Source organism: Botrytis deweyae, assembly GCF_014898535.1.
Source record: "Botrytis deweyae strain B1 chromosome Unknown BDEW_046, whole genome shotgun sequence".
NCBI lineage: Eukaryota > Fungi > Ascomycota > Leotiomycetes > Helotiales > Sclerotiniaceae > Botrytis > Botrytis deweyae.
Window position 1 is genome coordinate 2,933 of NW_024066253.1, and position 14,182 is coordinate 17,114.

The window sequence follows — 14,182 nt, forward strand, 5'->3', positions numbered from 1 at the left end:
AATAGTATTATAAGAGTAAATTAAGTTATTTTATTGAAACAGAAAAGTAATATAATATTCTTATTAAAAGTTTGGAAGCAGGAAATTAAACTTGTTATAGAAATAATTGTAATTACTGCTAAAACCAATAATATATTAGAGTTTCTTCAAGCTATCCGGGAATGGAAGATTAATATGCGATTAGAGGTTATAGTGATTATATTATCTTATTAAAACGATCTAATTGAATATAATATATATATTATAGAAACTGATATAAGAATAATATTAAAAGAAGTTTATTTATTATTAGAGTTTTAAAATGAAATTGTTGAATATAATGTATACATTCGAAATTATATTAATATTGGCCTAGATATAAATAGAATCAATCAAAGTCTATTTAAAGTATTTATAGGTATATTATCAGATATCGATATATATAAAATCTAGGGGAGTCAATATTATGCTTATATTAATTCTAAAACTATTTTAATAAAATAAAAATATAATAAATTTTATAATACAACAAAAATCGGAATATTTCTAGGATATTTAAAAGATATTATTAAGTATATAAAGATTTATTTACTAAAATTAAATTATACTTATTATTTTTATTATATTATAATTAACGAAAGTTATAAAAAAAAAAATATAAATCTGAAATTCAGAAACTATATAATCGGATTGCAAGGTATCAAGAATATAGAATCTAATTGTAAGCCTTGCAATAGATTTAAGAATATCCCTAAATTATTATTTATTCCGATTGATTTATTAATATTACTAAATAAAATAATTACAGATTTGATAGAGGTATATTTATCAATATTAGAACAAACAAAAACTAAAATATTATATTTTAATAAAGATAAATATAAAAATATTCGATAAATAATAAATAATTTATTAAAACCAAAAGAAAGCAATAAAGAAACAAAAATTATCTTATCTAAGATTATTTTAATTTTTGATTTTATATCACTAAATTTGATTATAATCTTAATATCTACAGTATCTGTATTTACACCTACTTTTATATTATCAAATTTAAAATATAATTTTAGGAAAAGAAAAAGAAATAATGATAACAATATAAAAGGATATACCTCCAAAATCATTCAGTTTCTGCTTGCCTTTTTGAATGAATTAGTATCAAATCTAATTGAGTATACTATAATTATAATTCTAAATATTCATTAATTCAAAAAAAAAACAAATAATAGAATTGTTTTCAAAATCCTGATTCTTTTGGATAATATACTAATAGAGATTGAAACTACTTTGTTAATAATAGAAATATTCGGGATCAAAATATTAAATATATATAAAAATATAATAATAAATAAAAAGTATACAAGAAACTAGCAAATTGTAATTCAAAAAGAAATAGATTTATTAATCAAGAATAATATTTAAAAAGAATTTATTTTATTATAAGAAAATAATCTAGTTTTAACAAAATAAATTTTTATTATCAAAATAAAAGATAATAAGGTAAAGTAATTCAAGGTTAGATTAATAATTAAAGAATTCAGTTAAGTTTTAGATAAAAATTATAATAAAACCTTTACTTTTATAATTCGTTTTGATATTTTTTGCTTTTTCCTTATAATTGTTATAAAAGAAGATTTTGAATATTCTTATTTCGATATCAAAAATATATTTACCAAATTATACTTAAAAAAAGAAATCTATTTAGTATTTCCTTAAAATATTTAAGTTTATTGAGATTATATTCTATATATATTTCGAAACCTTTATGGATTAAAGCAAGTTGGTAGAAATTAAAGTTTTTTTTTGAAAAAAAAGTTAATTAAGATAGATTTTATACAAAATCTTGTAGATTTATATTTATATATTAATTATTCACAATAATTACTTCTCTTAGTTTATATAAATAATATTGTTATTACTGTTATACAAAAATAGAATATTAAATAGTTTTATAATAATCTTTCAACTCGATTTAATACCAAAGATTTGAAGGAAATTAATAAAATCTTAAAAGTATATATCATTTATAATAAATCTAAAAGAATATTAATTATAAATTAAGAAAAATATCTGGATATAATACTTATCTATTTTAGAATCTTTTATAATTAATATACTTTAAAAAAGATATTAATTTTGGATTATAATTAATTATAACTAATGCTTTTAGATAATAAGCTTATTAACATAAACGAATATTAATAAACAATTAATAATACAATTCATTTTATAGTTTATATTAAATCAAATATTATATTTAGTTTTAGGAGATTAATATAAGCTATATCGAATTCTACCAAATATTACAGCATTATACTTAAAAACCTTATAAGATATTTAAAATCGATTATCAATTAGAAATTACATTTTAGGTTTAAAAAAATTCAATTAAATATTTATAAAGAATATAATCTTTTATAATAAACTATTAAAATATATACCAATACAAACTGGGTAAGTAATAAAATTAATTAAAAAAGTATTTTTAATAAAGTAATAATATTCTATAATAAACCAATCTTATAGGTAAATAAAAAACAAATATCTGTAGTTATATTTAATATAAAAGCTAAGTATATTTCTATAATAATATTCATTAAATAAGAACAATAAATAATTCAATTCTTAAAAGACTTAAAGCAACTATAGTATATCAAGAACAACAATAAAATTCAAATATTAGAAAACAATCAAGAAATACTAGTACTAATCAAAAACTTTTATTTATATAAATAATCAAAGTATATTGACATATATCATTACTTTATTCAAAATCTCATAGAAAAATGTTTAATTAATATTAGCTATATCAATACAAATAATATAACTATAGATGGATTAATAAAACTATATACAAGAATAATATTTAAAAGATTCAAGAATATACTGAAACTTCAAAACTAACTACAAAAACTAAGAGAATAAGTTCTTTAGAGTAGTATTAAAAGTTGTAGCACATACACTACACTACTATATATATATCACTTCTACTTTATAATTAGATTTTACCTTAATATAATTAATCTACATAGTTAATATTATATGTATTCCACTAGCCTGCTCCTTTATTGTGAACAATTTATAATAAACATATTTAATAGAAGTCATAAAGGTTTATTTGAAATTTATATAATTTTAAAATTAGATTTGATTAATTTCTTATAAAAATACATTGATTTAAAAATTATAATTCAATATAAATTAAAATTGATTATATGCTATTCAAAAAAAAACATACTATTAATTTATTCTAAATATGTTAATAAAAAGTTATAAAATCTTTTATAAAACTTATATATATTTCAAATTGGATTAAATTTATTTATTTGAAAAGTTTGTTTGAAAAAATTTACTAAATTATAATTGACTATAAATTAAAGTTAATTGTAAATTATTTGAAACTTTTTAACTTTTGATTTATAATAATTATATTTTAAAAAGGTTATAACATATTTTACAAGATTTATATACATTTTAAATTAGATTAGATTTTTAATGAATATGTATTCAATAATTTATTATAATCAATTATAAATTAAATTTAATTAAATAAAACTTAAAACTTTTCAACTTTTGAATTATTATAAAAACATTAATCAAAAGTTATAAAGTTTTTCGAATATATTGTATATATATAAATTAAAAGATCATCCTTTTCAAAAAAAATATTACTTTTCTAATTACAATACTTATTAAAAAATATTTTTAAAATTAATTCTTCAAGATATTATAAAATACTTTATAACTTTTATTCTATTATATTCATTTTCAATAAAAGTTATAAAAGTTTCTATATACATTATAAACAGAAAAATTAAAATACATTTATTTTTAAATATAACCACTATATATATATCAAATTCTAATATCTTATTTTAAAATTATCTTCAAAAATATTCTTTTATTATTTCTATAAGATACTTTATAACTTTTAGTTTATTATATATATTGTCAACAAAAGTTATAAAGTTTTCTATATATATCTTAATTATAAAAATTAATATTCAATTTTAGTTAAAATTATAGATATACATATTCAATTTAGAAATCTTTCTAAAAAATATTTTTAAAATTAATCTTTTTAATATATTTATAAAATACTTTATAACTTTTATTAGAAAAAATTATAATAAATTAAAAGTTATAAAGTATTTTTAATATATTTTATATATTAAATTTTCAATCGTTTTTTCTTTTTCGGATAATCATTATATTGATTAAATTTTTTGAATTTTTTTGAAAAAGAATATTTTTAAAAAGACTTTTGTATTATTTCTATTAAATGATTTTCAACTTTCATCAAAAAGAATTATAATAAACTAAAAGTTAGTAATTATTTTTAATAGATTTTATATATAAGGTTTTAAATCTTTTTTTTAAATAAAATATATTTGATTATTTTTAATTTCAATGTTTTAAAAACAAAATTTAAAATAGTTCTTAATAATTTTTCTAAAATACTTTATAACTTTTATCAATAAACAATATAATAAGTTAAGAATTATAAAGTATTTTTAATATATTTCACAGAAAAAATTATATTTTAATTCTTTTTAAATAATCGTTATTTGTATTAAATTATTTTCATTATTTTGATAAAATATTATATAACTTTTATTCAGAATAATTATAATCAATTAAAAGTTATAAAGCATATTTAAATATTTTATAAATCAAAATTAAACTTCAATTTTTTAAAAATAAATTAAAATGTTTAATTTATATACTTTTTAAAGAAAGAATAAAAACAATATTTCATAATTTCTCTAAGTTATTTTATAACTCTTATTAAGAATGAATATAATAAGTTAAAAGTTAAAAAAAGATGTTTAATATATTTTATATATAGAAATTAGACTTGAATTTCTTCAAAAAATACATATTTTTAAATAACCGATTTGAATTTTTTTTAAAAAGACACTCGAATTCTTATAATTTTTATAAAATATTTTATAACTTTGGTTTTATTTTATATTTTTGAAAGAAAAGTTAAAAAGTTTTAGATATCATATAATCAAATTAAATTTAGATTTGATCATATTCAATTACAGTTTAATATAAGAGATATATTTCAAAGAGAATTGATTCTAATTTAAATTATGTATAAATTTTCTAAAATACTTTATAACTCTTATTGAATATATTCATTAATTATTAAAAGTTAAAGAGTTTTATATATTATATAGTCAACTTGAATTTATTTTCAATTATAATTTATAAATCAATCCTGATTATTTATTATATCTCTTGAGATTAATAAACTAACCCTAATTTTAAAATTGTATAGATTTTGAATAAAATTTTATAACTTTTATTATACATATTTATCATAAGTCAAATGTTTCAAGGTTTAGAATACTATATTATCAATTTAAATTTATATTGAATTATAACTGTATTAATATTATCATTATTTTTCTCAAAATAAATAAATTAAATCTAATTCAAAATATATATGAGTTTTCTAAAACATTTTATAACTTTTATAATATATAATTATTTTTAAATTTTATATTATTTATAATGAATTATAATTCGATTATAATTAATCACTTAATATTTATTCTCGAAAAAATTTAATCTAATTGAAAATATATATTAATTTTGAACAAATTTTTTTAACTTTTATTAAACATATTTGTAATAAATCAAAAGTTAAGAAGTTTTCAATATTATATTATCAATTTAAATTTATATTGAATTAGAATTTAATTAATATAATTCATTTAATATGTTTTTGAAAATAAATAAATCAAATTTAATTTCAAAATTATATAAATTTTAAATAAAACTTTATGACTTTTCATAATTATATTAATTATAATTCAAAAGTTCAAAAGTTTGAGATATTATATAATCAATTTTAAATTACGTTCAATTACAACTTATAAATCAATATTAATTATTTGATATATTCTTTTAAAATAAACAAATTAAATTTCATTTAGAATATATATAAGTTTTCCTAAAAGTTCTATAACTTCTATCAAATATAATAATTTTTAATTAAAGGTTAAAAAGTTTTGAGTATTATATAATTAATATTATATAATATTTAATTGTATTTAAAGAAATTAATTAATGTGTATATATTTTAAAAAAATCAATTTGAAATATTAATAAAAAAAATCAAAAAACTATATAACTTTTACTAAATATTATTATTTTCAAAGAAAAGGTGTAAAGTTTTTTCAATAAATATTATATCACCTAGACTGCGGATTACGGCCGGCTTCGCTTATAATGCCTCATCAGCTAATCAAAGTATTATAATCTAAGAGCTCTTGAAATCGTAAATTATATTATTTTGAAAATGAAATATAATGAGATTTAAAAACATGATACAATTTTTTTTGGAAAAATAAAGTATACAAATCTAAAATAAACTTTTTGATTATTACTAATTTATTAGATTCTAATCTTGAATTATATTTTAATAGTTTTTATATTTGATATAATTTTTAAAGTTATTGATATTTTTATTTATACACAGGCTATATATGCCGGCCATAAACCGTAGTCTAGGGGATAATCAAATATCATTCAATTTCTTAATTCTTGTTTTTTTGAAATTAATTCAAATTATATTTTAAAAAGCATTCAATCTAATCTCAAATATATGTATATTTTATATAAAACTCCATACTTTTTATTTAATATAATTATTCACAATCAAAAGTTAAAAAGTTATAAATATTATTAAATTAATTTTAGTTTATATTTAATAATAAATGAATAAATGCGCCTATAAACTCTATATAGTTTCTACACTTTCAATTACTTTCCACGAAGAATAATGTCCGCAATTTTTTCTGCTAACATGTATACAGTAGATTGTGGATGCCCTGGCACTGCAAAAGGCGTCACGGAATTATCCACCACTCGCAACCCCTGTACACCAAACACACGAGCCTCAGAATCGACAACGGCACCCGGAGCGCCAAGTTTGCCCATGCTACACGTCGCAGCTGCATGATAAATCGTTGAAGTTGATTCACGTATATAATCCAGAATAGCTGCATCAGTTGTTATATTAGGTCCAGGAACTAATTCGGAGCCTATAGTGATTGCGGAAATTGAAGACCAAGCTTGTCGTATACGCTTTACTGCTGCGACAGCCACTTGAGCATCTGTATTGTTTGGATCGCTTAACCATCCCAGATTAATCACTGGTGGAACAGAAGCATCTGCACTCGCTATCGTTACGTTGCCTCTTGATAAAGAAGCTGTCAATGCCGCGAGTATGTAGCCTACGCCTACTCCACTGTTCGAGACGTATTCAACTTCCGGCCAATCAGAGGGGAATGAAGCCAGATCCGAGAGTGCTGCAGAAGTGAAGTTACTTCTCAGAGTTTGGGGTATCTTCTCAAATGCGATGAAACCGTTCTCGGAGCTCAGAGGACCAGCAGCATGATTCAAATATTGCTGCAAGGTGTTCTGGGAGTATTGAGGTTCCGTAATTAGTTCTGCTCCGGTTGGAATATCCATCGCCCGGACGACAGGAAATATAATCTGATCCCACAAATTCTGACCCACGCCAGATAGATCAGATATAATAGGGATTCCATATCTTGACAAAGTTGTGCTTGGTCCAATACCTTTATAACAAAAAGTCAATCAATCAGCATCTGCAACTAGTAACACGGGAGATGATCTAGAGACATACCTGATAACATCAACAGTTGGGGCGAATGAAATACTCCCGCTGAGAGGATAACTTCTTTCTTGGCTGATATAGTGAAGTTGACGCCCTGTGTTGCGACAGAAACCCCTGATGCAACGGTGCCATTGAAGAGTATTCGATTTGCTCTGGCCTGGGTGTAAACCACCAGGTTCGGGTATTCGATTGATTGAGTCAGGAAAGAAGATTGCGAGGACGAGCGAGTAGCATCGCTTGGAGATATCGTCGACGGAATCCAGGCAGCATATCCAGAAAGAACGCCGCTGTTGAAGTTCACTGGGCTAATTGGTAGACCAATTGCTTTGAAAGCTTTTTGAAACCACGTGAAAGGAGGATCAACCCAGTTTCCCCAGGACACCTGCAAGGGCCCGCCAGATTTGCTGAAAACGCTTGGATCATATACAGTTGTCGCGTTAGGGGTGTTGCGTTTTGCTAGGTTGGGTGGCGTCAGTTGGACCGATTTTTTGAAATAAGGCAACAGATTGGCGAAAGTGTAGGAATCATCCCCCACAATATCTGCCCATCGCTGATATGTGCCATTGGTTGCCCTATGGAACGCCATAGAATTCAAGGCTGAACCACCTCCCAAAGTTTTGCCTTGCGCATAATGAATCTGCCGACCGCCAGCACCAGCCTGCACAGTTGAAACGAGTCCCCAGTCTACAAGAGGCTGTGGCTGAAAAGGTACCGCGGTTCCCAGAAATGGAGCAGATAATGCGAGGCCGGGTACGACGCTGAAGTTTCCGTTGTCTACCTCATAGAATCCTCCTGCTTCGATGATTGCTACCGATGCGTTGGAATTTTCAGCAAGCCGTGAGGCAAGTGTTATGCCAGCAGTACCTCCGCCAATTACTAGAAATCATGTGTGATTAAATCATGTCTTCTGTATACTGGGTGGAAATTTCTTACCAACATAATCATATGATGCATCAACCCCAGGTGCACCGAAACCACTAGATGCTATGCGACCACGAGTCGCGCTACTTGCTTCAACACATGCGATTGTTGATGTCAGCACAAAGAGTATATGAGAAAGAGAATAAGTCTGCATGATTGAGGAAGACCAAAGTGATTCGTATCTCACATAAGAGAAATGAATTGATCGAGCAATTTCAATGCGATTTGCGTCCCTTATATACTATGTTGATTCACAATTCAATGACGAGATTAATCGAAATGGATGGGCTGATTACAGGCATAAAATCCAACAGCTTTTAGGTTGCATCAAATTACTTAGTACTCCTGGGGATCCATGTGAACCACGTTCGTTTCCAGCAATATTGCCGCGCTAAATACATCTAATCCACTGAATCGCCCGGATCAATCAAACCTTTACTGGGATCCTTGTAAAGGACTGTCTTTTCGAACAATCTCTGCATCTCTTTTTAGCATATCTTGCGGGGCAAGATGGATGCACGGAATATTATTGTATTATTGCCACAAAGATTTGGGAGGAAAGACTCCAGTAGAGCTTGCACATCATCACATGGATTCTACTAAACTCAATTCTTGCAGGGCTTCCACTGTCCCAAAATAGTACAAGTTTTCAATATCTCAAAGAAGCAAATACCACTGATTTGATGGGCAACTACATTAACTTTAAGGGTTCTTCATGCCAAATTATTGCCTGCCTGTCTCACTGTTAAGTCCATCTAATTCCCACGAGGTTGAAAGCTAGACCCAATAATTTCAGCTGCCTGCTCAGAGAAAGCATAAGTACAAGCTTGATAATGAGCCGTAATAGGCAAAGGAATTACACTAGCATCAACGACACGTAGTCCTTGGACCCCGTATACGCGCAAATTGCTATCAACGACTCGACCCATAGCAGCAGTTCCGGCAGGGTGATAGACAGTCCTGTTGATAAATTTAGTGTAGATTCCTTTTGGGTGGAAAGAAGAAGTACGTACTTTCCACGTGCTTTAATGCGTTCGTCAATCTCATCATCACTGGCCTTCCAATCTAATGGTTTCTCTCTTGATGCTACAGTTTCCGTCTCTATCAGATTCTGCCCTTCTGTGGTGCCTAACATGACCTCCATCATTTTTCTCAGTCCTGTGCGCAACACGTATCGATCAGCTTCCGTCGAAAAGTAGTTTGGGTCGATGATTGGTGCTACAGTTGGATCAATCGATGCCAATTTGACAATTCCTCTTGAAGTCGGAAGACCACCAAGAACTACTGTTGTGATGTGGCTTCCGTCCATAGGTATGACGGGCTCGGATTTATTTGCTCCAACGTAGACAGTTAAACACTCTACATGAGACCGGGCTGGGCTAAGAAGCGGATGCGAATCATCTACTGTCCCTTCATCTTTGGCCAAAGCGGCTTTGAGTCCTTCACGAGGCACTCCGTATGTAACGACCCAGTCTAAAGGTGTACCTTTCGCAAAGTTGGGATTGTTAAATAAGGGGGATCCAAGAGCATATCCAGCTTCTGGATTTTTCAATTTCCACCATTGGGCTACGGACATGTGATCATGCAGATTTTGTCCGACATGAGGCGCATCGATTATCTGATTAATGCCATGCTTCTCTAATTCTTCTGAAGGCCCAATTCCAGAGAGCAACAAGATTTGAGGAGTGCGGTATGCACCAGCGGAGAGAATTATTTCATTTGTGGCAGTAATTTTCCTGCCATCTGCGAGTTCAACGCCTGTGGCCTTTGGAGTCGATCCCTGGATATCGATGAGGACACGTGCCACTAGGGTCGAAGTCATTACATGAACGCCAGTGAGTGGATAAACTGCGCTCGCAACTTGTCGTTGGCCATTTTTACGATTTTCCACGAGCTCTCCAAGTCCCTGGGGTGAACCTGAATTGGCATCGTTGTTGTACTCAACGCCCACGGATTCCCATGCCTTTCGAATATTTTCGCGTAAAGGATAATCACGGCCGGTAGATGAGGCCGATTGGGTGTAAAGAGGCCCTTCATAACCATGTTGGGTCTCTAGCCCTGGTTTTTGATAATGTTCGGTCCGGCGAAAGTATGGTAGAAGTCCATCATAACTCCATCTGGCATCATTAACCAGCTTTCCCCACGCATTATAATCGTTTGCATCGCCGCGTATCCACCCACCTGAATTGAATCTCAGCACAATTCAAGATCGGTAGCATATTTCGAATTTGGACTTACCTGCGTTGATAGCTGATCCTCCACCCAAAGCTTTTCCAGCATTATTTGGCAAGACTCTATTGTTTAGATGACGCTGCGGAACCGTAGAGTATCCCCAGTCTAATTCGGAACCTACGAGGAATGGTCCGTTCGCTGAATCAGTCACCAATGGATTATTGGTGACATCTGGTCCTGCTTCTATGAGAAGAATGGCCAACGCGGGATGCTGTTCGTGAAGGCGAGATGCTAATACCGAGCCGGCAATACCACCACCGACTATAATGTAATGGTAGTTTGAATTTTCTGCCATGGCTGATTAGGTACCCGTGAACTAGCCGTGACTGCAAGGCGATCCGTTCCCTCAGTATATATTGTAGGGGGAGGGAGGCCTTGTCCTGTCATCTTGTCTTACTTAAATAAGATTTTGCCCCGGCTCCGACCATGTTAGGCTTTCCTTCCCCTGAGAAATGAAGCAACAGGAACAAAATGTATGATGGGAAACATTAGCGAAGTGGATCAATTTTTCATTTGTCATGGTTCGTTATTGCCGATACTCCCGTCTAAACGACAAAGACTAGGCTTGATAGAGGGCGGGCAAGATCCCTATTAAGTGTGATAAGCTAGGGAAGCAAACTGCAATCAGCATCAGTGCATGAGACTCAGGGGTGTTCAATTCCGCGGCATTTTCAGGTCTTCCGTTTGCTGACAGCTCTATTGTATTCGTATTCGAAATTGTTTAGTTTGCATACAAGCAATTTTAAAATTCGGAAAATCGACGTTGGCCAGACACTGGTTTTTCTAACGCCGAACTACGAGTTGCTTGAGCGATTTATATGATTGGTATCATTAGCAAAGTGGATTGTTCTCGCAAGAGTTTCGCCCACTTTTTTGTTGCCAACTCGTGGAGAAGCAAGAAAACTAGAGGCCAACTTTTGGTTCCCCAGTTTTGACGATAGGATGATATAATTAGCATTCCAAAGTCCGTGATGAAACCCCACTTTCATATTATATACATCAGAATTATGGGCTGATTCATCCCATTCAGCCCTGCAAGCCGATCGATATTCCGGAGAGATGGTGGGGTTGTTAAATGGTTGGTGCGGATCCCAAAACACCTTCCGCAGTAGGTATAGATTTGCTATCCCTGCAATCAACGCAAAGAAACATCGAATCGTTACTCCTGGAGGAAGAATCCTTATCGTTGCAAAATTAGTCTTACATTAAAGTCTAGAAACTAGCAAGGTGCCAAATGCCCCTTTCAGCTTGCTAGTTATGCATCTTCCCAATATCTTCACAAAATTATCTTATACTCGTTCCCACAACGTGCTAGTGCTCACTCTGTTATCCTAGCCAGTCCCTAGACCCTAGCCTATCGATTCAGTATGATAATCAAATTGGCAGTGCATCCCTGATTCCAAATGAGAGAAATGTTGGAGATTATGCACAATCCCAAGCAGTCTCTACCACAATGGCCTTGTTATCAGAAGATATAGCGTTGCCGGAAGTGCTTGTTCTGTTGTTCCGCGCGTCGTTGGTGGCGCTGATAGTGTTGGTGTGCGTTCCTTTCGCCATCGGCTGAAGGGGCAAACCATCTTCATCCAAATGACTGAATCCTCGGTGGCCTCCTCTTTTGGTCGTCGAACTCTGTCTTCTTGAATCCTGCTTTGACCCCAGTCGAGTGCTGATCGAGGCAAGAGCCCCAATAATAGGGGTCAATATAGGACGCAACAAGGGACCACAGCAAACAAAGATAGCAACACCGAACTCTATCACGGGCCAGATATAATTGTAGAGGTTGTAAGTAAAATCAGAGAAATCAGTATTGAGAATTGTTACCACTCGTGCAACGCTCATAGCGACAGTACTACTCAAAGTTAACTCGTGATTCGGATCGCAATGAATGAAGACTTACAACAAACCAAAACACATCAATGCTGCAAGTGCTATTTTGTTTGCCGTTGGCATTTGTAGCCTCCAAATCATAGGTTGGGGAAGTGAGAGAATCATCAAATCCGTGATGATATCTACAATACCAACGGCTGTATAGGCAGATATCGTGTTGCCACAATGCCCAGCTGTAGGTTGAAGATTCCAATTATAGCCCAATGGACGGCAGATAAGGAAAGCTATCAGGATTGTCATTACAGTCCATGAAATGCACATTGCCAAGACAAAGTATCCTGCGAGTCTGAATTTCGGGACCGCAAATATCCTGATTAACATGATGGTGATACTGCATTTGATTAATCCAAGCCCGACACCGTACAGCATCTGATTTGCAAGCAAGACCTGATGATAGATGTCAGCTTGCTCTTGCAATTTTAATTGATCCAGTGTGAGGATGATTGATACCTTTTGGGCGGTCTTCAGCTGTGCGGGATTCAATTGATCCACATGCCATCCAGAACCCCCAAAAACGACCAGCATTATGTCTCCACTCCCAAACCCATAAAATATTATCTGCCGCTAGTTAGTCAATTTCCTTTTGAAATTCTCTGTGGGGGACACTTACTAACGCTCCTACCACCAGCCAGTCTTCGATCATGAATGCGATTCTTTTCATGCGACGAGCATGAAGTCGCAGCACAACAGATATCGTTGCGATTGTCCAGAAAACTGCTACAATGACAATGACCTGTGCTCCACGGTCGTTGAGCCCACGGTGGGAGTTTGGCGACTCTTGCCTAGCTTCGAAGTTCATTTGCGGTTTGAGCACACGATAATGCTGCGAGTCCAGAATCATCTTTCCTGGCAGGATACCGATCAATTGGGTCTCTGAATAGTGGGTTGTTATACCGCACTCACTCTGGCTACCCGCTCTGTACATATACCAGACCCTTAGATCTCCTGTATCTTACATGCTGAAATATACCTATCGCTTCTGATGTAAAAAAAGATTACCACCCCCAATATGGTAGGTTACTCGGAGGAACTGTGATTCTGTTCCTCATCTGCAGGGCTGTTAACTCCTAAGTGAACCCTTTGAAGAAAGCTGTCATCATTGTAGCCACTCATTTTCTCCGATATTGACATTCAGAAGCGACTGCACATGTGATTGAAGAAAGCTAGGACAGATCCTACCTAGGCATGCGACGTCCCAGGTACATTGGACAGGAAGCATCGTTTATACTTCGTACATAATTTGTATGAGAGTTCATTTCACAGGGAATGAGGAAGGGTCATTAAACCAGGTGGTGCTTCCTTTGAGTCAAATCAGACCACTTTTTGGCTTTTGCGAATCTACGTTACTTTCATACAAGTATATTATCCAGGCCCATAAGCGGCGTCAAATATGGTCCTGGAATCAATTTTGTTTCGAATCCTCTTCAATTTGCATTCACCACGATATTACCAGAACGACTTGAGACTTTGCCGTCAAATTACTGATAGAAGCTTTCCACTGCCTAT

At 30.9% G+C, this 14,182-nt stretch overlaps 3 protein-coding genes across 3 annotated transcripts; all 3 read right to left on the reverse strand.

The window, feature by feature from the left end:
- Positions 1-6,756: 6,756 nt before the first annotated feature.
- EAE98_011241 (uncharacterized protein) lies at positions 6,757-8,711 on the reverse strand (the record flags this gene model as incomplete). The annotated part of the gene is made up of 3 exons (XM_038958863.1): positions 6,757-7,577; positions 7,646-8,512; positions 8,570-8,711. 3 exons carry the CDS (start codon positions 8,709-8,711, stop codon positions 6,757-6,759), a joined length of 1,830 nt encoding a protein of 609 aa, XP_038804703.1.
- A 601-nt stretch (positions 8,712-9,312) lies between these two features.
- Positions 9,313-11,084, reverse strand: EAE98_011242 (uncharacterized protein; the record flags this gene model as incomplete). The annotated part of the gene is made up of 3 exons (XM_038958864.1): positions 9,313-9,517; positions 9,571-10,738; positions 10,796-11,084. The coding sequence occupies 3 exons, from the start codon at positions 11,082-11,084 to the stop codon at positions 9,313-9,315; spliced, it is 1,662 nt and encodes a 553-aa protein (XP_038804704.1).
- Positions 11,085-12,211: 1,127 nt separating this feature from the next.
- Positions 12,212-13,517, reverse strand: EAE98_011243 (uncharacterized protein; the record flags this gene model as incomplete). The annotated part of the gene is made up of 4 exons (XM_038958865.1): positions 12,212-12,638; positions 12,687-13,063; positions 13,127-13,234; positions 13,287-13,517. The coding sequence occupies 4 exons, from the start codon at positions 13,515-13,517 to the stop codon at positions 12,212-12,214; spliced, it is 1,143 nt and encodes a 380-aa protein (XP_038804705.1).
- Positions 13,518-14,182: the final 665 nt, after the last annotated feature.